The sequence below is a fragment of the Rattus norvegicus genome, chromosome 20, assembly GCF_036323735.1.
Source record: "Rattus norvegicus strain BN/NHsdMcwi chromosome 20, GRCr8, whole genome shotgun sequence".
In the NCBI taxonomy this organism is placed as follows: Eukaryota; Metazoa; Chordata; class Mammalia; order Rodentia; family Muridae; genus Rattus; species Rattus norvegicus.
The window spans coordinates 31,052,038-31,076,199 of NC_086038.1; the positions used below are offsets into that span (position 1 = coordinate 31,052,038).

A 24,162-nucleotide genomic window follows, 5' to 3' on the forward strand; every position below is an offset into this window, starting at 1 on the left:
GGGCAGAGAGGGGCAGAGAGGCAGAGGCAGAGGCAGAGGCAGAAGCAGAAGCAGGCACATCTCTGTGAGTTCGAGGCCAGCCAGAGCTATAGAGAACCTGTCAAACAATCAAATCCAACCAAACAACAAAACACAGGGCTGGAGAGACGACTCAGCCATTAAGGGCTAAAAACAAACAAAAAGAGAAAAACAAACGTGCCCCCATATGTACTGGGCGATCTAAAAATACTATTGTTGCTGCCTGTGCCCTGGGCAGCTCTCAGTCCAACCCTACCTGCCCTTGAGGGTTGGGAAGGAGTTGGCGCAGAGCCAAGGACACAGCCTCCTTCAATACCCTCCATCCGTATCCCATCAGTCCCAGGAAAGCATCTCTTCCTAACAGCAGTTCCCGATTGGCTCGCATTGCTGGCACCAGAAATCCTTGGTCTCTCGGGCAGTCCTCAATCAGGTCCTCCTGCAGGAGATGCTTTTGCAGCTGCACGGCCCCCAGTGACTATTTAGAGGCAGCCCTGCTGTTCCTGCTCCAGACTGTTACCCAAAGACTTGAGGGTTCCCTTTTCTCAACTCATGGTTAGAAACTGTTCCCAAGAAATGAAAAAAGGACACTCTCTCAAAATGGCTATGGAAAGACTGCAACATGTAACGTCTACTTAGAAACGAAATGGTAACCAAAATATCCTCTTCATGTGGTTATAATTGATTATGGTTTGGATAATGTGGAATTTTAGGTCAATTTCCCCCTCCTCCTCATGTCAACCTGACTTAGTGGCTTGCGAAGAATTTTTCTCAAGGTCCGTCCTCACGGAATTGGTAGGACCAAAAGCTTAGTTTTGTAAAAGACCCGTGGCTCAAACAGGCCTGCCACTCACTGACTGCTCCATTTCCATAGCACCTGTTTCAAACCTCATGAACACAAGCTCTCTGCTGTCCTCTGTAACACCGTGTGTGTCAAGGGGCTTTGAGGGCAGACCATGGGAAAAGGGCTCTCCAGGGAAGCAACCAGCCTTCAGGAGGCATGTGTCAGGAGAATACAGGATGAGATCTCTACTGCCAACCAGAGCCAAAGTGTCCCAGTGTGAAAAGTCACAGGGATGAAGGATGCAGACCAGTTTTCAGGTCACTGCCTCAACTACTTGGCCTTTTACCCTTTGAAATCAAGGTAACACTGCTCCGAAAGAAGAGAGCAAAGACAAAAGACACCGAGTCCCCCAAATGACCACATCAAGGAAGGCTTGGGGTGTGTGTGTGTGTGTGTGTGTGTGTGTGTGTGTGTGTACACTCGAGTGCTGGGTGGAGAGAGTGGCTCAGCAGTTAATAGCATTGGCTGCTCTTGCAAAGGACCCTTTGTTTCCTAGAACCCGAGAGGTGGCTCACAACCATTTCTAATTCCAGTTCCAGGGAGTCTGACACTCTCCTCTGAAATCCAAGGACACTGTACGCACACGGTGCATCTACACACATGAAAATCACCTGTACACCTCAACATCGGTAAAAGCGAGGCTTAGGACAGGGAGGTTCATTTAATTCTGTTCTCTTAGGAGTGGATTCCCTGTCACATTCTCTGTCCTCAAGGAGCTGCTGGGCCCTCTTCAGCTCCTTTGAGCTTTCTCCACTCCCTTTTAAGGAAGGTCTCATGTTATTTACGGGCTGGAGAGATGGCTGGGTGGTTAAGAAAATTAACTGCTCTTCCAGAGGTCCTGAGTTCAATTCCCAGCAACCACATGGTGACTTACAACCATCTGTAATGAGATCTGATGCCTTCTTCTGGTGTGTCTGTGGATGGTCACAGTGTACTCACATACATTAAATAAATAAATCTAAAAAAAAAAAAAGGAAAATAAAAGCTATTTATTAATCAGTGGTTATTTCATCTCAGGCTTAAAATCCTCAACTCAACATGTCCTAAGCAGAACTCTTGCTTCTAACCCACAGGCCCCCTTAAAACACACTCCACCCATGCACTTCCTCCCTCCACTTACTGTGGTTCTTGATTCTTCCCCTTCAACACCTTTAGCATGGCCCGTGGCTTCTGCTTCAAAACCAGAAGCTGACCTTCCCTACCCCATCACCCTAGTCCAAGCTGCCTTGACTCTGACTTGAATCGACTGTTATCAAGTCATTCCCCCTGCAGCAGCTACTGTCACTGCTCCTGAGTCTTCCAGACAGGGCCTCATATGGTCCAGGCAGGCCTCACATTCAGTTCAGTGGGTAGCTAAAATAGACCTCACATGTCAGTTCCCCCTGCTTCCTTAGTAGCAAGAGCACAGGGAAGGAGCGCCGAGCCTAGTTTATGTGGTGCTAGGATTGAAGTCAGGCCTCTGGGCATGCTGGGCAAGCACCTATCAACTGGGCTATGTTCCCAGTCCACCGGAGCTGGTTTCCTTATTTATGTGTGTGCATGTATTTGTATGTGTATGAACATTTATGTATATATGTGCCCATGGAGGCCAGACAATGATATCAGATCCCTTGGAGCTGGGATTTCAGGCATTTGTGAATCTCCAATTCTGAGTACTGGGATCCCAGCTCCATTCCTCATGACTCAGCGACAAATGCTCTCTCTCTCTTTTTTTTTTTCCTTTTCTTTTTTTCGGAGCTGGGGACCGAACCCAGGGCCTTGTGCTTGATAGGCAAGCGCTCTAACACTGAGCTAAATCCCCAGCCCCCAGGAGCTGGTTTCCTAAAAACTCTAATCAGAGCCACCAGGTGGTGGCGTGTGCCTTCAATCCCAGCACTTGGGAGGGAGAAGCAGGCAGATCTCTGTGAGTTCAACACCAGCCTGGTCGATAGTTGTAAGACAGACAGGGCTCCACAGAGAAACACTTCTCAAAAAACAAATAAACAAATCTAAACAGATTGGCCAGTCATCTTGCTAAAATTCTAGGAACCATTGAGCCTAGAATAAACTGTAAACTGCCCCTAACCTGCAAAGCTTCCTCCACCTGAGGTCTGGTGTAGAGCAGGCTGGCCTTGAACTCAGATTCAATTCACCTGCCTCTGCCTCCCAAATACTGCAATTAAAGGACCTGCCTCTGCTTCCCAAATACTGCAATTAAAGGGCTGTGCCACCGCTCCCAGCAAGGTTTGCTTTTCGCTATTTCCTCACTGTGCAGCCTTATTAGAGAAATATTCTTCTCTGAGGACGGGGACTGAGAAACGGGAGTACAGGAGAGGGTCACAGGATCAGTGCGATTCAAATGCTAAAGTGAAATCAACGATGACTACTTAACATATACTAATAAAAACATTAAAATATTGTTCTCTAGCTCAGAATAAGGCAATACCTTTAAAGTGTCAAAAATAAGACCAATTTTTTACAAGAAAACAGGTTGGAGAGATGGCTCAATGGCTAAGAACCAGCTCCTCTTCCAGAGGACCAGGGCTTGGTCCCCAGTGCCCACATGGCAGTCACAGCTGCCTGTACTTCCAGTGCCAGGGACTCTGATGCCCTCTTCTGGCCCCATAGTCACTGGAGGCACATGATCCACAGGCTAGCACTTGGTGAACACAAACACACACACACACACACACACACACACACACACACACATCCTGTTTTAAAAGAAAAAGGGGGGTAAAGCACTTGCTAGTTGAAACAAGTGAATTTATTATGTGCAAGCTCTTCAGTCCTGTAATCAAGATACGCCATTTTGCGACATTATTAACTTAAATTTTTAGTATTTTCAAAAGGGAAAGATTTATTTTGGAGTTTAAGGAAGTAAGTACTTACAAAGAATGACAATAGGAGTGACTTTCTCAAGTTCACCACAGTGACAGGTTCTTCTACCAGGTACACTACGCAGCGTCGTTCCTCGTAGGGAACCTAACAAGGACTTAACATGTAGAAATCAAGGCAGGAGATGTTTGTACTTAAACAGGAAAACAAGCGATTGAAAATGCAAAACACCTGTCACGTTAGCAAGGCGACTTACATAATTAGGTATAAATTATTAACTTATGGTGGTTAAGGTCCTAGCACAGACTCGGGTACCTGACTGCTTCTGGAGCTCAGAGTGCCTCCCTCTGGCCCTGGCACGAAGGTGACTGTGGGGCTGGCCTTGTTCGCTATGGGGGGACAGGAGTGGCTTCAGGCTGCATGTTTCCTTTCCTCTGGACCAAGGCTTAAGTCAGGGCCATCTTGGCTCTGAACCTTTCCATTTTTGTTGGGAGAAGACTGACCATCTCTTTACTAAGTTCTAGCTCAACTTCTATTTCCTGGGCAGCCTCGGGGTGAGTTTCACAGTAATCAACAATAAATTTGTAATGTTCCAAAGATGTTGCCAGATTCTCTAGCTCTTTCTTGGGATCTGCAGTGATGATTTTGCCATACAGACGAGCTACCCGGAATTTAGCTAGCATGGCAGGGCGGAGAACGTCCTCCCCGATGTGCTCAGGAAAGACTTTGTTTGGGTCTCTCAGGGAGTCTAGGAAGAGCTGGTAGTACTTGAGCGCGGACTGATTCAAGCTATTTATCTTTTTCACAGTGTGTGAGTCGGGCTCCCTGAGCTTGTCAGCAATAGCAACTTTCAAATCCATCATGTCATAGTAAGCGTGAGCAATTTCAAACTGAATCTGCCTGTTGACCAACAGGTAGTACTGTGGATTCAAGTCCACAATCAGGGGCTCTAGCATGGCTATTCTGCGCTTGTGCATCTTGCATCGCCTCTCCATGTCAGCCTCAAAGAACGCGAGCACCTTGAACAGAGCGCTGTGGTCTTGGACAACTTCAATATGGTCAGTAACATACCCATCAATCTGGAAGAACTCTTTTGCCTCATACACATAGTGTTGACCCAGCAGGAAAAGTTCCCTGGCTTCTTCAAAATCTAAGGGTCTCAAGTATCTCACTTTCTCCTCCACCGCAGAGATGGCATCGCGCAGCTCACCAGTTCCAAACTGTACAGCCCTTTTCCTGACACTCTCCTCTTCATCCAGCTCCTTCCTCCGTAAAGCCCTGAGCTCCGACTGCTTGTCAAGATCCAGCTCCCCTATGTTGTCCTAATGAAAAGGAGACACCACAGTGAAGCAGGACACTCACCTCAGGGGCACACCTGTAATCCCCGCATGCAGGAGGCAGAGGCAGGAGGACTGCAGAATGGAGACCAGCCTGGGTTAACCATAAACAGCATGTTTCAAAGCGGGCAGCAGACACACAGCAAGGCCCAGTCTCAAAGAACAAAGAGTTGGGGGCTGAAGAGATAGACGGCTCTTTTGCAGAAGACCCAGGTTCAGTTCATAGAACTTAGGCTCACAACCATCTCTAAATCCCAGAGGATCCGATGCCCTCTTTTTAACTTGCTTGGGCACCAGGCACACAGATAATATATAGATATGAAAGGCTCCTCCAATACATAAAATAAAGTAAATCTTAAAATACAACAACAAAAACTCAGGAGGCAGAGGCAGGCAGATGTCAGTGAGTTCACAGTCAGCCTGGTCTACACTGGTGGTTCCAGATTGTCAACCTAAGGATAAAATCTCAGCAGGTGGCCGGCTCACATCTGTAATTCCAGTTCTCACAGCTAAGCCATCACAGGAGGGCTGCAAGGCTGAGGCGAGTGGGACACAGTGAGTTCCAGGCCAGCATATACTATATGGTGGTACCTGCTACCAATCCTGACGACCTGAGATGGTTCCCCAGGACCCACATGTTAGAAGAAATGAACAGTGTCCTTCACGTTGTATACACTTACACACTAAAGAAATAAATCAACTAAACTAAATATATATAAAAGTTAAAAAGTAATGAGAGTGCATCATGGCTGAAGAAGGTTATGACCTCTGCACATCCTAGGTGAGTGTTCGCTAAGGAGCCACACCACAGGCCACTGAGATCTGAAACCTCCCCCAAAGATTTATTTATTTTTATGTGTGTGTGTGTGTGTGTGTGTGTGTATGGGGCAATATGAACACCATGTGTCCAGTGCCCAGGGAGCCCCAGGTTGGCTTTAACTCACAGCCTGAGTGCCAGGATTCTACCCACGTGCCACTCAGCTGGCACCAGACATCTTCAGTCCTTTTCCCTCTTCTCCTCTCCTTACTGCACCCACACTCTCTTAAGTCTCTCGGGGCAAGGGCTCCTGTAGGCTAAGCTGGCCTTAAACTGGATGGAAAGCCAAGGCAGGCCCTGAATTCCTGGTGCGTCTGCCTTTGAGAGCTGGGTTCACAGGCCTGCACCACCACACCTTATTTATGCAGTACTGGGGATTGAACCCACGGCTCTGTCATGCTACGTAGGTACACAACCATCTGAGCCACTTCTCCAGCCCACAGAATGTCCTATCTTTATGTTCCTTTTCCAAAATGATCTTTTCTCAAATTTAGGCTTCTGGGTTTATTATTTTTACAGCTTTATAAGTTCTATATTATTTATAATTATAAGTATTATAGTTTCATGTACATGGAGAAAAAAGAAAAGCGCAAAAATAGAAAACTTTATTTTCTATTTTTAAATAGGTAATTTTTTTAATATTCCTTCTTGGTGGCTAGAAATTAGGGTCCCATGTAGATTAGTAAGAATGATGAAGCTATAGTTAACATTTAATAAGGACTCAGTATATTTCAGATATTCTATTTTAAAAATGAGATTTACTTATGTATGTGTATGTACATGCCTGGCACATGTGAGGACAACTTGTAGGAGCTGGCACTCTCCTTTTACTGTAATGCAGGTTGAGGATCAAACTCCGGTCCTCATGACTTGGTGGCGTGCTCCTCACCTGCTGAGCCAGCTCCCTAGTCCTGCTTAGACACCCAGGAGCTTCCTGAGGCCTCTATATAGGTCAGCTTCCTAACAACAGGACTAGGCAGGCACTATCATCTGTGTTGCTTGTGAGAAAACTTTGGCAAAGAGATTTTTAAGAAAAGGACCAAAAACACAGAGCTACAAAGTTACAGAACACCTACTGCTGCACTGGCCGTGTCTGCACCTCACTGCTGCACTGGCCGTGTCTGCACCTCACTGCTGCACTGGCCATGTCTGCACCTCACTGCTGCACTGCCGTGTCTGCACCTCACTGCTGCACTGCCCTGTCTGCACCTCACTGCTGCACTGCCCTGTCTGCACCTCACTGCTGCACTGCCCTGTCTGCACCTCACTGCTGCACTGGCTGTCTTGAACCTTTAAGATTTTGTCAGTCCAAAGGCAATACTGCACACAAAGATATAAAAATGAGTGAGAACTCCTTCCTGCCTCAAGGACCTGATGTTGAACACTAATTAGGGCCGTGTGTGGTGGTCCGTTCTGTGATCCTAGCACTAGGAGGACTGGGGTTGGAGGTGTGCTACAGATCTGAGCCAGGATGGACCACCATGGTAGCAGGGCTAGAGAGAGAGCCGGTCTCCAGGCAGGAGCACATCACAAGCTCGGGAATGACTAAAAGATGAGAGTGCTAAGAAGAGGGGCTCATGTGCTCTCTTAGTTACTGAGGTCATTTTAAAGGGGTGTGCCAGCACACCAAATCCCATCTTTCTTTTCTTCCTTTCTTTTTAAAATTATTTTATGTACATAGATATCTGTGTACCAGGTTGGTATCTGGTATCTGCAAAGGCCAGAAGACCATGTGGGATCCCATGGAACTGAGATCCATTTGGTTGTAAGCCACTGTGTGAATGCTGGGAACTGAACCCCAGTCCTCTGGAAGAGTAGCCAATGCTTGTAACCACTAGCAATCTCTTAAGCTGGTGAGTTTTCTTTGTTTGTTTGGTTTCTGTTTTGCTTTGTCTTTTAGAGACAGGGTTTCTCTGTGTAGCCCTGGCCATTCTGGAACTTGCTCTGTAGATCAGGCTGGCCTCGAACTCACAGAGATCTTCTTGCTCTGCCCTCTGAGTATTGGCATGTGCTACCATGCCCAGCTTACAAAACATAATTTAAATGACTTAAGAGCATGAAGTTCAAGGAACAAGATAGTATCTGTGAAGGATTAAAAAACTGTTCATTTGGGGTTGGGGATTTAGCTCAGCGGTAGAGCACTTGCCTAGCAAGCGCAAGGCCCTGGGTTCAGTCCCCAGCTCCGAAAAAAAGAAAAAAGAAAACAAAAACAAAAACAAAAACAAAAAAACCCCTGTTCATTCACCAATTGGTTTTAAAAATAACCACTATTTCCTAGGACAATTATGTAACAATCAGGATATGATGCTGACCCCCTGCCCCACAGTCCTCACAGCCTAGCTGAAGAAGGTGTTCCAGAACGAGGTGGTATTTTGTATGGCCCTTACCAGGTGTAGTGCACACTCATTATCCCAGCATCCTGGAGACTGAGGGAGGAGGATGGACTGGCTTAGACTACAGATAGACGGTTACAATGAAAAAATACCAGTAGGAGAGAGAGAGTTCCATCAGGAGAGTCCCAGCCACAAGCATGAGGACCCCACGGATGCCAGGACCTATAAAAAGTGCTGAGCACGGCACTAAAACCCAAGTGCTGGTGAGGCAGACACAAGTACATCCTGTGCGCTTGCTAGGCTTGCCTGCCCAACCTAATCACCTAGCGCCAGGTCCAATGAGAGAGACTGTCCTGTGTTTCACAGGCAGACATACACACGCACCCAGACACACTCAGACACACAAACACACACACACACACACACACATGCATGCACGCACACACATGTAAAACTCAAAAACAAGACACACAGTGGGCCCGGTGAGCCAGCCCCACTGAAGCTGCAGGCCATTTCCACGTGCATACCTGCATGGAGAGCTGCGCGTTCTGCATCAGAGTCAAGCAGTACTTGATCCAGCATCTTGCTATCTCCCCTTTCCTTTGATGGTAAAGCTCCGGCATGTCTCCTTCAACTTCAGGAGCTAAAACCACACAGGGACTGTAGGTCACGGTCAAGTCTGCACTGTGCACTCTCCCCTGCTCTCAGCTTTTCCTGTCTACACAGCAGCGGAACCTTGCTAAGCACTGACCTATCCAGGCCCCGGCCATGAGGCACTTGGTGCCGGGCGGCTGCAGATGCTCCCTGGTTTTCTTATATTTCATCTGCAGGTAAAAACTGTCACAATGTATAGTTCATTTTCAGAAGCTTTTCTTTATATATTATGAAGAAAATAAGATTCATATATATTCTTCATCAATGTCTAAGCTTTACTTTTAATACACTATTACACACAATCACATAGCTACTTCCTGTTTTAGTCATTCTTCCAGCAGAGGGGAGATGCTATTTCTAATTCTTCCTATAATGAACAATGTCTAGGCTACAGACCTCTGCATATACATCTGTTTAGAATCTGGACTGATCTCTAGAAATGGAACTCACTAGGTCAAACAGTTTATACAATTTAAACTAATTTAAATAAAAGCTGCCAGATTATTCTGACAGATACCTTATCCACAGTGCTCTGCGGAGAGCCATGGCCACTGTCATTTCTCCCTGTCTCCCACAGCTCCCGTCTCTGTGCACACACAAGGCCTCACTTCAATCCTTAGCATCTCATGCACGCCAAGAAGCAACTAAATCATCTAAGAAAGACGGTGTGAGAAGACAGCCTTATGTAAACCCCAAGGGATAGGAAGCGTGTGCAATAACCAGCCCCTGTTCTTCAAAGCATTATGGGATGAAAGAGAGGAAGGCGGAGGAAGTGCCTCCGATGACAGAAGACTAAAGAGCGAGCTGAAGGCAGCACACAGCCTTAAGCTGTGTAAGCTAGCACTAGAGAAACATCGCAACAAAGGACGCTTTTTTAGAGGACAACTGATGAGACCAAAACATGCAGGATGGCTTGCTGTTACACGTCCTGAACCTGCTAACTATCGTGTGTGTGTGTGTGTGTGTGTGTGTGTGTGTGTGTGTGTGTGTGAGAGAGAGAGAGAGAGAGAGAGAGAGAGAGAGAGAGAGAGAGAGAGAGAGACTGACTTAGTATATTGTTTAGGTTGACCTGAAACTTGAAACATAGTCCAGGCTACCCTAAAATTGTGGCATTCCTCCTGCCTCAGCCTCTGGGGTGCTGAAATTCCAGACACGAACCATTATGCCTAGCTGAAGATATTCTCATTCTCAGGAAAACATGCATTGAAGTATTACAGTTGTAAAAAGGCCTAATGTATAAAACCTCCTCTCAACTAGGTCAAAAAGAAAAATGAGTACAAATTCACAAACAGTGGAGCCAGGCAGTAGTGGCGCTAGCCTTTACTTCAGCACTCGGGAGGCAGAAGCAGGAGAGTTCAGGCTAGCCTGGTCTACAGAGTGAGTTCCAGGACAGCCAGGGCTACACAGAGAGACCCTGTCTTTTTTCTTTTTTTTTTGGTTCTTTTTTTTTTTCGGAGCTGGGGACCGAACCCAGGGCCTTGCGCTTCCTAGGCAAGCGCTCTACCACTGAGCTAAATCCCCAACCCCCTCCCTGTCTTTTTTCAAGATTTATCTATCTACTGTCTTCAGACACACCAGAAGAGGGCATCGGACCCCATTACAGATGGTTGTGAGCCACCATGTGGTTGCTGGGATTTGAACTCGGAACCTCTGGAAGAGCAGTCAGTGCTCTTAACCACTGAGCCATCTCTCCAGCCCAAGAGAAACTATCTTTAAAAATCCAAACCAAACCAAGACAAAACAACAAAAATCCCAAACAAACAAATGAAAAACAGCAGTGGATTTTGGGGAAGGTGTGTGGTAATTGCATTCTTACAGCTTTTCCAAAGCTTAAATCAGTTTAAGATTTGAGGGCTGGAGAGACAGCTTTGTGGTTAAGAGCTTTTGCTGCTTTTTCAGAGGTCCCTGCTTCTGTTCGCAGCATTCACACTGTAGCTCACAGCCATCTTTAACTTCAGTACCATGGAATGAGTACCCTCATCTGACCTTTGTAGGCACCACGCACATGTGTGGCACACATACATACAAGCAGACAGAACACTCACACACATAAAATAAAATAAACCAATGTAAAAAAAGTTAACAATTCTGTCTCAGAATTCCAGACAGGCTTTTAACTACATAGTACTCTGCGTACGGTGCATACCTGTAACTGCAGTCGTTAAGAAGCTAAGACAGGAGGATCGTGAGTTCAAGGCCAACATAGGCAAATCATCTTAGTGAGAAACTCTCTAATGAAACATACATGCAAACTTACTGTCTTCTGTGGCTGTGATTTTTCCAGTTTGACCAAAAATAACATTAGCAGCTGACAGACAATGTCTGGCTTCCATAAAACAGAGCTGTTGGGAAAATAAGCAAGACCAAATGTAACTATAACAAAGCCTTATTTACAACTAGCAGTATCTGTCTATTAACATGGAGAAAGCTATGCTCTCAGAAAAGTTCCCCACTAAAGGGGGCCTGCCAAGTTGCGATGGAAAACAGACTCAGGGCCTCCTGCACTGCATCCTCGCACACCCCAGGCTCCCCCTAAATAGCACAGTCCATTCAAGGCCATTTACATGTCAGAGAACTGTGGACTCAGTTGAGGATTAGAAATTTTTCTATTTCTACCACTCAGAGACAAAAACCAGGAAGAGAAACCTATCTTACTCACTAGACTGTCTTCTAAAACCTTTGGAGGAGACAAGAGAATGAGGCTTCCCATCTTGTTTTTAAGTCAACAGATTTCTACAGATAAACTTTCTAGAACTACTTTGCCAATACTTGTGAAGAACTTATGATTCAAATCTGAGCCTTAAACACTTCAAGCACATCTTTGTCAACCCCAAACACTTGTCATCTGTCATGATTATCAGGCTCTCCCCACAGATGGACGCTGCTCTCGTTAGAATGTCTGCTTTGTATTAGTGAGTTGAAAGACTAATATGTCTCCTCTACACTGAACTCAGAGTTATCACTGAGAACCATGGGTACCATGGGCATCAACAGGCCAGCAGCAGCCACACCTCCAAATGTTGGCATGAAATCCACCTGAAGTAACATTATTTGGCTCTACACAGGGTCTTAGCCATCATTACCACTTTGACTCTGTCCAGATTGTCTCTCTATGATCAGCCACTGCTAAAGACAGAGTGTCTTGTGCCCTCGGGGAAGCTGGTTACTTGGCATTTGCCAAGCAGCCAAATGGAAACAGATGGCAATTCGATAGTAACAATACGAACATCACTTTGGAACATGGCTCCAAGCTCTCCTTTTGTAACAAAACCTAGCTGATTATTATGTGGAAAAACCCAAAGGGTATGGGGGGTTCATGAAAATGACCATACGCTCCACAAAAGTAATGCTTAGCAACTTCAAAGTCACATGTTCAGAATACAGACATTTCCATACTATGACTATCCATGGAGTTTTAGGCGTTAATTAAAATTGTACTGAACAAGGACATTTACAGTTGCTAAATAAAACAAACAAGGAGGCACCGACAGGTGGAGGGAGGGGCAGCCAAGGGGCCTCTTGATGACGACCATGATAAAGTGAAGGTATAGGAGCTTGGCGTGACTCAATGCAAAAAACCAAACTCCTAGGAGCAATGCCTCAGCCAGTGCTGCCCTCCCTCTAATAGTTTTTGTGAGTGATACTCTGTGGGACAACACTTTAAACACAGGGCACATTTACAACACAGGGCACATTTACAGAACCAACTAACAGAGGCTTAGTGCAGACAAGGGGAAGGCGCAGGTTACCAAGGGGTGAGAGAGAAATGCTCTGCTGAAGGGATGAGAATTACCAAATGTCAAAGCTTTAGGAATTAGAGTTGCACTGCTGGGCATGGTGGCACATGCCCTCTTTAGTCACAGTACTTGGGAGGCAGAGGCAGACAGACCTCTTGGAGTTCAAGGCCACTCTGGTCTACAGATAACCAGTTTGGCTAGCCAGGGGTACACAGTGACGCCCTGCCCCCTCCACCACACACACACACACACACACGCACACACACACAGAAAAAACACAAAGGATTTTAGTATTAGAGATTAAAGTTCTGGAAAAGAAATGGATGTACTCAAACTACAACACAATGCTAAGTGATTTGGATAAGCAGCTATAATGCCCTCTTTGTCCCTGTGGGACGGTTCAGAAGTCTGTCACAGAACCTGAACTCTACAACTCAGCACACATTGTAACATGAAAACTGATTATTAGAGAGCAAATTCTGTAAAGTAACCGAAACACATCACATGCTTTTATCAAAGCCCACATTTAACTGTCAGCTTCCTCAGACAAACTCTCATAGTTGTAAGATTAGCATTACAGGAAGATAAAATTTTATCTACAGCAAGATAAAAATCTGCAATTGAAGGCCAGACATCCCAGAAGTGAAGTGGCTGTGTGCTGACACTTAGGGAACCTGTCCTCTGAGGGGCTAGCAATGTACAGGGCCACGACAGAAATCAGCACTTAAAAGATTCTAGTGGAGGGGGAGAGGAACGGTTATAACCAAAATACTGCGTCACAGTATTTTATCATTCTCGAATGATAAACAAAGCCATTATGTCTTTTAAGGACTCCAAGCACTCTTGCATCAAGGCACTGTGTTCCTGAAGCAGCTGACTGCATTCTCCACTCAGCTTTAAGCAACGAAACACCAGCCACCTGTCCTGACAGCAGTGCTGGCCACAGCTTCATGCACCATCAAGGCTGCAGGAGAACTGCTGTGCAGAACTGACCTTATTGATGTAGAACTGTGACAGGGTAGCGGCGTTGATGGCCCACTCCATGGGATGGTAGGCATTGTGTTCAAGCTGGCGTTTTAGCGTGCTGTGGCAATAATGAGCGGCCTTCTCGAACATTTCCATGTGCTGATAGACTTGAGCCAGGTAGTACAGGTTATGAGTATAAACCTTCTCAAATCTGTGAAGGGAAAGCACTGACATCTGCATGACGACTTACAACTTATAAGAACATTTCATATATATTTGAGTTGCACATGGCCCTTAGACCTGACAAACAAGGAAACTGAGGCTCAGAGTTGAACAAAGTCATGTAACTTGAAAGCGAAAAGTGGAGGTTTTATGCACATAAGAGTCCACATGTATCCTGGAGGAGCACTGGGAAGCAGCAGGCGCCATTTGTACATTCTTTTTTATTTACTTATTTTATTTTAATTTTTTGAATTTGCATCAAACCTGTTTATCTTTAAAGTTTTAAATAATTATTTAATGTATTGTGTGCTTATATGTGTGAATGCCACGTGTATATAGATGCCAGCAGAAGCCAGTGACAGCATGATCCCCTGGAGTCAGAGCTACAGACAGTTGTGAGCCACCATGTGGGTGCTGGGATTGAACCTGGGTCCTCTGCAAGAGCAGCTGGTGCTCTTAACCTCTGAGCCATCTCCTCAGCCCCAAGTGTGTTTTCTTGAGCAAGCACTAGTGAGACTGAGGTGCTCCTGTGCTCTCTGAAGACTGACCTTTTCGATCTCTCTTGTTCAGTAAGTTTCTCTTCTTCAGGAAGAAAGTGCTCAGTCGGGTCAAGAGGCGGGCTCCCGATCTGTGGTTAAAGAACATAGACAGCTCTTTATAACTTTAACGCAGACATCGAGCGCTCTCTTCTGGAGGGACTGGAGAAGTGTCCTTTGTCTTTGTCAGAGTCACTGTAGGACTCTGCAACTCAGGCTGGCCTCAAATTCATGGTCCTCTTTCCTGGAACTACAGGCAGGCAGTTGCTTGCTTGCTTCCTTCTCTCTCTCTCTCTCTCTCTCTCTCTCTCTCTCTCTCTCTCTCTCTCTCAAGAAAGGGGTCTCAGGGCTGGAGAGATGACTACTTGGGTTCAGAGCACTGGCTGCCTTTCCAAAGAACCCAGGTCAATTCCCAGCACCCACAGGGTAGCTCCTCACAATTGTTCCTAACTCCAATTCCAGGGGACCTAGCATCCTTGCACAAATGCAGGCAAAACATCAATGCACATAAAAATAAATGAATAAACAAGTAAATAAATCAACATTTAAAAAGATAGGCTCTTGGGGTTGGGGATTTAGCTCAGTGGTAGAGCGCTTGCCTACCAATCACAAGGCCCTGGGTTCGGTCCCCAGCTCCGAAAAAAAGAAAAAAAAGAAAAAAAAAAAAAGATAGGCTCTCACTCTACAGCTCAAGCTAGCCTAGAACTCCTCACTATGTAGTCTAGGGGAGCCTCAACTTCCCGTCAATACTACTGTCTCAGTATGAGACATCAGACCTGACTTTGGTTGAATAATTAAGTATTTTTGTATACTGCTTTGTCTACTGCAAAGGCTCTATTAAAAACCTACATAAACCCGGCATGGGTGGTGCATGCTTTTAATTCCAGCACTTGGGAGGCAGATCTCTGTGAGTTCAAGACTAGCCTGGTCTACAGCTAAGATACACAAAAAAGCCCTATCTCAAAAAAACAACAAAACAAACAAAACAAAACAAAACAAAACCTACATAATTTTGGAGGAAGAAATGATGTAATTCGAATCTCAAAACGAAACAAAAAACCATCTAATAGACTCACAAACAACACCTTATTGGTAAGCCTGACCACCTGAGTTTGATCCTTAGAGCCCACGTAGTAGAAAAAGAACCAGGCTGGAGAGATGGCTCAGTGGTTAAGAGCGCTGACAACTCTTCCAGAGGTCATGAGTTCAATTCCCAGCCACATGGTGGCTCACAACCATCTGTAATGAGATCTGATGCCCTCTTCTGGTGTGTCTAAAGGCAGCTACAGTGTACTCATATATAATAAATGAATAAATCTTAAAAAAAAAAAAAGACCCAACCACACATGTTCAATGTAGTGCACACACAAGTAAATGAAATAAAACAGAAAATTTACAAAAGCATAAAATAGTGATTCGTATTTTCTTGGTAACACCAATGAAAGTCAATTCAGGGAAATAAGGAAAGTGTTTTGTTTTCGAAATAGAGTTTCTCCGTGTAGCCTGTCTGTCCTGGAACTCACTCTTGTAGACCAGGCTGGCCTCAAACTCAGAGAGCCTAGTCTATTTCTTGAGATTCACCTCAGGCGCCCATCCTTGCATTAATTGAATTCATCAAGTTCCCAAGAACAGTAACTTTCTACACAGAATGTGACCCTACACTCACTCTGACCTATCAGAATGTCAGGTGTTGTTTGGGTTCTATTATGGTTTGTTTTGTTGTTTGTTTGAGATTATAACTGCATCATTTCTCCCTTCTCTTTCTTCTCTCCAAAATTATGTAGGTTTGTTGTTTGTTTGTTTTGAGACAGGATTTTAAACATAAGATTTGAGCTTCGGCTGCCAACCTGACACAGCAGTCATCTGAGAGGCTGGATCAGCTCGGTCTGTGGGTGATTACTGATTACTAAGAGATAATAGATCCCTTGGCCATGGTCCTAAACTACGTAAGAAGCTGACTGAACAAGCAGGCAAAGGGCGTTTTTCTATGGCAGCCTTTTGCCTGCTTGCGACTGCCTTGGTGATGGACTAAAAGACCTTTGCAGCCCTCAGTCTCTCTTGGTCAGAGAGTTTCATTGCAGCGACTTGACACAACACAACTGCAACTTGAGAGTAAAAACTCAAGTTGGGAAGCAGAGCCAAGGCTAACAGCACCCAGGTAGGTGCCCTTGACTCTGCCGCTATCCAGAAGGTGACTCAGTGGAAGGTGACTCAGTGGCCCTTCCAGCTAACAGGGATTAAGCAACGTACCGTTTCATATGTCAGTTATTCTGCTTTTATTTTTAAAAAGTCATTTCATGTGCATTGATGTCTGTGCCCCACCTTTGTGGATGGTGCCTGAGGAGACCAGAAGAGGGCATCAGACTCCATAGAATTTAAGAGCAGTTGAGAGCCACCAAGTACATGCAGGGAATTGAACTCGGGTCCTCTGAAGAGTTGATCGTACTCTTCACCGCTGAGCCACCTCTGCAGCTCCCTGTTTTGTTTTGTTTTTGAGATAGGAACAGGTTTTCATGTGACCCAGGTAGGTCTAAACCCGTCTACATGGCTGAGAATGAGGATGACCTGATCTGCTGCCTCACAGGTGTACACTACTGTGCACACTTCACTGCTAAGAGATGCCACACCCACATCGTCCTGCCTGAATGGGAGACATAACTAACCATAAGTTAGAGCTGTGTGTAATGCTGCCACAGACACAACAGTTCTGAGAAAGGAAGGCAGACAGGGACAGAGGCAGGATCTCTCCAAACTCAAGGCCAGCCTGGTCTACACCACATGGTTCCAGGCTAGCAAGAGCTACACAGCCAGTCTCTGACTCAGTAAATAAAGTCTCTAACTTGGAGATACTTCCAAGAAAAGAGATTCTTAGGGGTGTAGGTGTGGTAAAGGCCTAGAAAACGTCCCACTCAGGGGTTCTGAAGTCTAGGCTGATGTGATTCTGTCTGTTCCAATCTTTATCCTCCAGGGAAGGAGCCTAGTGATTGTATTTTCAGCACACTCTACATGCTGCACAGGGCCTGGTGCGCAGTGTGAACCACATCCACGAATGGCGCTGGCCAAGCAGACAGCAGTGTACAGGACATGTGTCCCACTGACAACACATCACTGTTTCTTCAATTTGGATACACCTCTACAGGAACGCAGTCTAAGCAGGCCTACTAACGAAGCAGTAGAGTACGTCTCTTAAAATGTGGGTCTAGTAGGGGAAGGTGGCCGGGCTTACAAACAGCACTTGCAGCAGAGGCAGGAAGCTCAGAAGTTTGAGGTCATTCTCCTTCTCAGTTACAGTGAGTTCAAGACCAGCCTGGGTCAACATCAGAACCTGTCTCAAATCCACAACTACAATAACAGGGTATGGCATAGGCTGAGTCCCATATTCTACTCTTTACTCTGGGTAAGTCAATTAATTTCTGGTTCTCTATAAACTAGTTTACTACTTTATCAAGCTGTGGTTAAATGAGTTGTTACTGCTAAACCACTGATCTAGTGTCTGTAGGTGCCCTACATACTGTCTGTGAGATAATGCACTGCCGACGTCTAAGACTTTCTCTCTCAGGCAGGAGAGGTGCCTCACTCACCATTCCCAAGGTGGAGACAGGAGGATCATGAGTTTGAGGCCAATTCTGGCTACACAGTGAGACCTGTCTCAAACAAAAACAGTTAGCATGTTACACTGGGTTTTAAGGCTGGTAACTGCAGCAGTGATAGTCCACAGAGAAATACTGCGCATGACTAGTTCCTTCCTGGAGAAGAAGGGGGACAGGTGGTAGCTGGGTGGTCTGTTATCCTGACGACTGTGACCCCTGAAGTGAGAATTACCATCTAAGTTCAGTAGAGCCTCTGAACTGGCCAGCCCTTCCTGAGCAGCACCTCATGGGGAGATCAGAAGCCACGGTGGGTTGTATGCTTATGCTCAACTGCATAAGCTGCACTTCAGACATGGCTGAAGACCAACAGGAAAAACATGCCCTGAAGTGGGGCTCTCAGAACACAGTAACCACAACAGCAGCATAAATGTTACCTTGCAAAAAGCAAACTCTCAGGCCCAACCCAGAACTACTGCAGAAAAGCCAGAAGCAGGTCTGCTGCAGCCTTGGGCTCGGTTTAAGGCAGTCTGGCTGTGTCAGGCAGTGTTGTGAGCTCAAGCTCCTCCTCCCTCAAGTCTCCAAGTTGCTGGGATTACAGGAGCCGACAGCCTACTGAGGCTTAACAAATCCTTTGGGTGATTCTGATATCCCAGTGCAGCCACAAAGATCTCAGGTGAGTTGCCCAGGTAGCTGCTTTCCCTCAAAGCACTGCTGTCGTTAGTGAAAACAAAATAAAATCCATAAATGTAAAATAAAATCTACAGCCACAATATGAAAAATAAAATCTGTAGCCAACATACCAAAGATGGCTGAGACAGCTCTGTGCTTAGCAGCACTGGACACTTCTGCAGAGGATCTGGCTGGGTTTGGATCCCAGCACCCAAAGAGTGGCTTGAAAACTGTCTGCAACCAGTTGCAAGGAATCTGATGCCCTCTTCTGCCCTCCAAGGGCACCAGGCAAGCACACAGTACACAGATATACAGGCAGCAAACACTCATACACACAAAAGGAATAACTGTAAAATAAATTCATACAAAAGTATCCAAAGGATATACTTGGATAACATTAGAATATTTCCTTTATGATTTTTATGATTATATTAAGACTATCTTTGCCATTATATTGTACAGGAGGATTAGTTTTAAGGAGCTGTCCTCAATATGCAGTAATTTCATACAGCTCTAAAGAGAAATTCCTGGGTATATTGAAAAGTCTGATCAATATTATGAATAGGACCCTGTGTGTGCAGGCATGTGTGCATGTGTGTGTGTTCCTCAGAAGCAACACCTCCTTTTGTTTGGTGCCAGGGTCTCTCATTGCCTTGGGACTTGCTGAGTTGACTAGGCTGGCCAGCTCCGGAGCTCCACTGTCCCAGCACCGGCATTTCAAGTATGCACCACATCACCCAGCTCCTTGAAATGGCTCCTGGGGGTCAAATTCAGGTCTTCATGCTCGCACGGCAAGCATGCTATAAAGGAGTCCACCTCCACAGCCCATCAATTCTTGACTAGTTTCAATCCAAATTTACGTTTTTATCTGCACATAACATACCTCTTTCATGTACTGATTGTACAGTGCTTCTGATGACTCCAGGTAGGTCCGGGCAGTTTCGATCTCTTCCCTTTCAGACCATAAGATGCCCAGGTTATTCTGGAAATCAAAGAAAGGAAAAATGATAACTGGATGCATCCAATGAGAACAAGTCATAGCGTTAAAGTCAGGGTTTCCTGATGAAATGGCAGTGGGCTTTTGTTAACTCGGCCCTCTGTTTTCTCCACATTGCTTCCTGCCTGGGGGCTGTCGGCTCTGTCATGTTACTATAGACACAGTCCACGCGGCCAGGCCAATCTGGCTGCACTAAACCTGACACAGACCATCCTCCCTTCAGTGCTTATGTATGTCAGGAACTTTGGTCCCAGCTACACACACTGCCAGAGATGGACCTAGAAATGAACGCCAGGATGATGGCCTCCCCATAGCTCATCAGACTCAGGAGACTCTTTAAAATTCTATCATTCTTGATGTTGTTGGTATTAATGTTAAATTTCTAAAACTATTATAACTATCTATGACTTATGTATAGAAATAACTTTATGAAGTGTGTGTGTGTGTGTGTGTGTGTGTGTGTGTGTGTATGCATCTTTTAGGTTTGTTTTGAAGCAAGGCTTCACTACATAGCCCTGCCTGTTCTTGACTCTTGCTGTATAGACCAGGCTGGCCTGGAATTCACAGAGATCTGCCTCAGTTTCCTCGGTGCTGTGATTAAAGGAGTGTGCCTTAAGTATAACATTGATCTTATATTTACTTTTCTTGTTTGTTGAACTGACCTCTAAGGTATACAATTACTACATATGTAAATAATGTTATGTAATTATTTTTAAGTTTTAGTTATTATTTTATGTGCATGGGTATTTTGCCTACATGTGTGTCTGCACAACACATGTGTGCAGTACCTGTGGAGGCCAAAGACAGTGTGGGACCTGCTGGAGTTACAGATGGCTGTGAGCCTTCATATGGGTGCTGGGAATCCAACCCTTAACCTCTGGAAAAGCAGCCAGTGCTCTTAACCACTGAGTCATCTCTCCAGTCCCACCATGAGATACTCTTATTTTAGGTAAGATGTCAAACATGTATCTTTTTTTTTTTTCTTTTCTTCTTTTTTTTAGGAGCTGGGGACCGAACCCAAGGCCTTGGGCTTGCTAGGCAAGCGCTCTAACACTGAGCTAAATCCCCAGCCCCCTCAAACATGTATCTTAAAATGCAGATACCCTTTCAAAAATACATATCCATTTACCTTGTATGTACATATGTGTGTCTATACTGAGATGTGCATATGGAAGATTATACATGGGAGTCCATTCTCTCGACACGTCGGTCCTGGAAGTGAAACTCAAGTTGTCCGGGCTAGTAAAAAGTGCCTTTACCCCAAGCCACTTCTCCAAGACCTCAAAAGGTCAAACAAACAAACAAACAAACAAAAAAAACAACCCTGATTTTTCTGTTGCTGTGCCAAAATACCCTGGCAAAAACAACTTTTAAAATAAGGATTTATTTGAGTTCACAGTTTGGAGAGATAGTTTATCATGTTGTGGAAGGCACGGAACCAGGAGCATAATGTGGCTTGTGTCATTGAACCCACAGTCAGTAGAGGGACATGCCGGCACTTGCTGGCATTATCCAAGGGATTCGTCCACCGGCATTCAGAGTTAATCTCTTCAGAAACACCCCCCCCGCCCCATACATGGCAAAAGGGGCATCTCTTAGTTGATTCCAAATCCAGACAACACGGGCTTAAAGCTTATTTAGGAATCGATGAAGTGGGTCACGTTGATTTTTTTTTTCCATTTTGGTTTTGGAAACAAAGTTTTTCCCTGTGTAACCCTGGCTGTCTTGAAACTCATTTATAGATCAGACTGGCCTCAGACCCAGAGAGATCCTCCTGCCTCTGCATCCCAAGTTCTGGGATTAAAGGTGTGTGCCCCCATCAGGCTGAAGTGTTGCTTCAACTGCACCTCTTACTCACTTCTTTAGCTCACAAACAAACATAAAATATCACTGTCTGGGCCACGCACTGGAGCTGTAAGCAGTGAGCAAAATGGATAGGCGGTGCTTGTTAGTATTTGGCTTTTAATTTTTTTGAGCCATAATAAAAGAATATGGCATACAGTTTTCTTCTAAGTTTTGAGACTTTCATGAAAGGCCTACCGATCCAACAATCAATCTTAGTAAATATTCCCTGGTTCAAATATATAGACTACAGGATGAGACCCTCTATAGGCCTAAGAGAGTAACCCGGCACAAAGGAGTCAGACATTACTTGTATTTTTTTTTTCCCATAGGGTGTAGATGAAATCCGGAGTGCCAGGTCAATGCTGTACCTCTGAACTACACAGAAGGGCCTGGAAAAACTCTACCGTTTGAATTTTGAAATGTTATGTTCTCTAAAGCAGAAAGTCACACTTGCTTCTTATAAAAATGTGAAGGTCGGAAGGAGAGATCAGTTTGGACCAATGAGAGTCCCAGTGACCTATTCCTATAATCTCAGCAGGTAGGCTGAGATAGGAGGATCATGGGTTGAAGCCAGCCTGAGCTATAAGACTGTCTGAAAAGAAAAGGGGAAGGGGGTCCTAGCACTCAGGAAGTGAAGACAAGAAGAAGTTAAGCATTAGAGACACGAAACCTTGTCTAAAACAAACAACAAAAAATAATAACGTTATTACAAGGTCTTAAGACACACTCTGAGGAAAAGGTAGGAATCCCTTGCTGAGCAAACCAGAGTGTGGTAAAGAATAAAGTTTTAAGAGTTTGGACATTTGGGGTTGGGGATTTAGCTCAGTGGTAGAGCACTTGCCTAGCAAGCAAGCGCAAGGCCCTGGGTTCGGTCCCCAGCTCCGGAAAAAAGAAAAAAAAAAAAGTTTGGACATTTAAAAAGAAAACTTAAGATCGGATTATTCTTGCGATCCCTTGTCGTGTTCATTCCATTTGAATCACGTTGGATTATTTCTTCACAGAATGAAACTAAGCTGGTCATGGCATTGGGAAGCGCAGATTCGGACGCTTACGTTCTGCCCAGGACTACGGAAAGTAGCAAGTAGGCGGCGAGAATTCAGAGGGAGTTGGCAGGCAGATGGTGGGTAGGCGTTATGATAAATTAAAAGGGACTAAGCTTCACTTAGAAGCCCAGGCTAGCCAAGAACTCAAAGCAATCCTCCTGCTGCAGCCTCCCGGGTGCTGGTATTACAGGTCGGGTGTCGTGCGATGCTGGGGACTGAACCAACTGAGACACATGCGCAGCCAGGAGGAGTTTTTGGGCGCAGAGCTCCCGCCTCAGCATCTCACCTGCGCCTGGATGAAGAGAGACACACAGCCGAGCGACAGGCGGTAGGGGCGCAGCAGCGACAGGCACCTGACCAGATGCTCCTCGCCGGCAGACAGTTCCTCAGTGTCGATGTGGTTCACGCCAAGGTGGAACTCCACCACCGCGAGGCGCAGGGCTCGCTGCGCTCCCGGGCCCTCGGCGTCCCGTGGCTCGCCCGCGCCCAAGGCCTGGTCCACCGGCCCATCGTCCGCAGCCCGCTCGTCGTCGTCCTCCGGCGCCGGGCCCAGCAGCGCGCGCACCTCCTCCAACAGCGCGCGCGCACCGTACTTGGACTTGTACGGCTCCTTCTCCGGGTTCTTGTGCAGCTCCACCCGCGACAGAGCCAGCGCAGCCTGGAACTTCTCGCGGATCTCTGGCCCCGGAGCGCCCGCCATCGCGGCCTGAGCTGACGGCCGCCTCCTAGCCTGTGGACCGTGGGCTACTGGAGGCCTCCGCGTTGCGACACTTCACTTACGACACGTCGTGACTGTGGAGCACGGACCAATGAAGCCAGTAGAGAGGCGCACGAGGCGCTCTGTAGCAGCCAATGGGAGGGCGTGCTGGTCGCCACAACAGCCGTCGTCGGGGAAACGAAGCTGTCAGGGAGTACAGAGCCTTCCGCTGCTACCCGGGTGCAGTATGGCTTCTCCCGCTCCATCCCAAAATGTAGTTTATATAAAATGTTCAGAATCAGAAAGATTCGTAGCGGCAAGGTACTTACCCATCGTAGACTCAGTCCCTACTTAAATGAAATCCAGGATATTGTTAATACTAACATCTCTCGTTAATTCCTCAGTTGAGATAGGCAGGAATCTTTCACCATTAACGTATTAGGCTATGAGAGTTAAAACTTCTATTTGTAGGAAACGTGTACCACGCAGTGCATGTACAAGTCAGAGGATAGGGTCTCAGGGATCAAACTCGGGGCCTCAGGAGGACAGAGGGTAGTCTCAGCGATCGAATTCTGGTCCTCAGACTCAGCCTCCCAACTTTTTACCCGCTTGAGCCATTTCACACCACCATCCCCCACCACCAAACCCCTGAAAATTTTACAAAGGCTCTGAGATACACATGGTACCAATTATCTGTAGGCTCACTCCGGGCCCAGTGTTGATATGTATTGTAATGCTAAATTCTGTAGCCCGTGAGTGACTTCTCATGTTTATCAGCTTTTGTTGTGCAAACCTTTTTCCTTAATTTAAAACTATCGGCTAAATAAAAATGGCTACAGACAATTCTGGAGGGATTAGATGTAGGTAGGTTTCCAGTTACTTGGTTGAGCATTGGAGAGGGGTAGAACAAGGAGAGAAAGAGCCATGAGAGGTGTACCATGAGCACAAGGCCAGGAGAAACAGCAATTACTTGGGGGAACACTGCTAAGGAGGTAGCCCCAGAGGTTATCCCCCCAGTAATTGTCAAAAGCCAAGTAAAATAA

The 24,162-nt window shown here is 45.9% G+C and overlaps 1 protein-coding gene across 3 annotated transcripts; it reads right to left on the reverse strand.

Moving 5' to 3' along the window:
• Window positions 1-3,587: 3,587 nt before the first annotated feature.
• Kifbp (kinesin family binding protein) lies at window positions 3,588-23,195 on the reverse strand. 3 transcript variants are annotated; one of them, NM_001031627.1, is made up of 7 exons: window positions 22,709-23,155; window positions 19,421-19,519; window positions 14,291-14,370; window positions 13,548-13,731; window positions 11,075-11,159; window positions 8,691-8,806; window positions 3,588-4,998 (listed from the first exon to the last, which is right to left on the reverse strand). In NM_001031627.1, the coding sequence occupies exons 1-7, from the start codon at window positions 23,120-23,122 to the stop codon at window positions 4,123-4,125; spliced, it is 1,854 nt and encodes a 617-aa protein (NP_001026797.1). In that variant the 5' UTR covers window positions 23,123-23,155; the 3' UTR covers window positions 3,588-4,122. The 3 variants fall into 3 exon arrangements, with proteins under 3 accessions (NP_001026797.1, XP_038954977.1, XP_063135558.1); XM_039099049.2 differs by lacking the exon at window positions 8,691-8,806 and having other exon boundaries at window positions 22,709-23,195; XM_063279488.1 differs by lacking the exons at window positions 8,691-8,806; window positions 19,421-19,519; window positions 22,709-23,155.
• Window positions 23,196-24,162: the final 967 nt, after the last annotated feature.

What these genes read in the sequence shown, in the direction of transcription:
- Kifbp (NM_001031627.1), bottom strand. Translation starts at nt 23,122, where the DNA reads ATGGCGGGCGCTCCGGGGCCAGAGATCCGCGAGAAGTTCCAGGCTGCG. An exon ending in ACAATCAGTACATGAAAGAG is followed by an intron (nt 14,371 to 19,420) that starts GTATGTTATGTG and finishes CTTTAACCACAG; the next exon opens with ATCGGGAGCCCGCCTCTTGA. An exon ending in CACAGTTCTACATCAATAAG is followed by an intron (nt 11,160 to 13,547) that starts GTCAGTTCTGCA and finishes TTTTCCCAACAG; the next exon opens with CTCTGTTTTATGGAAGCCAG.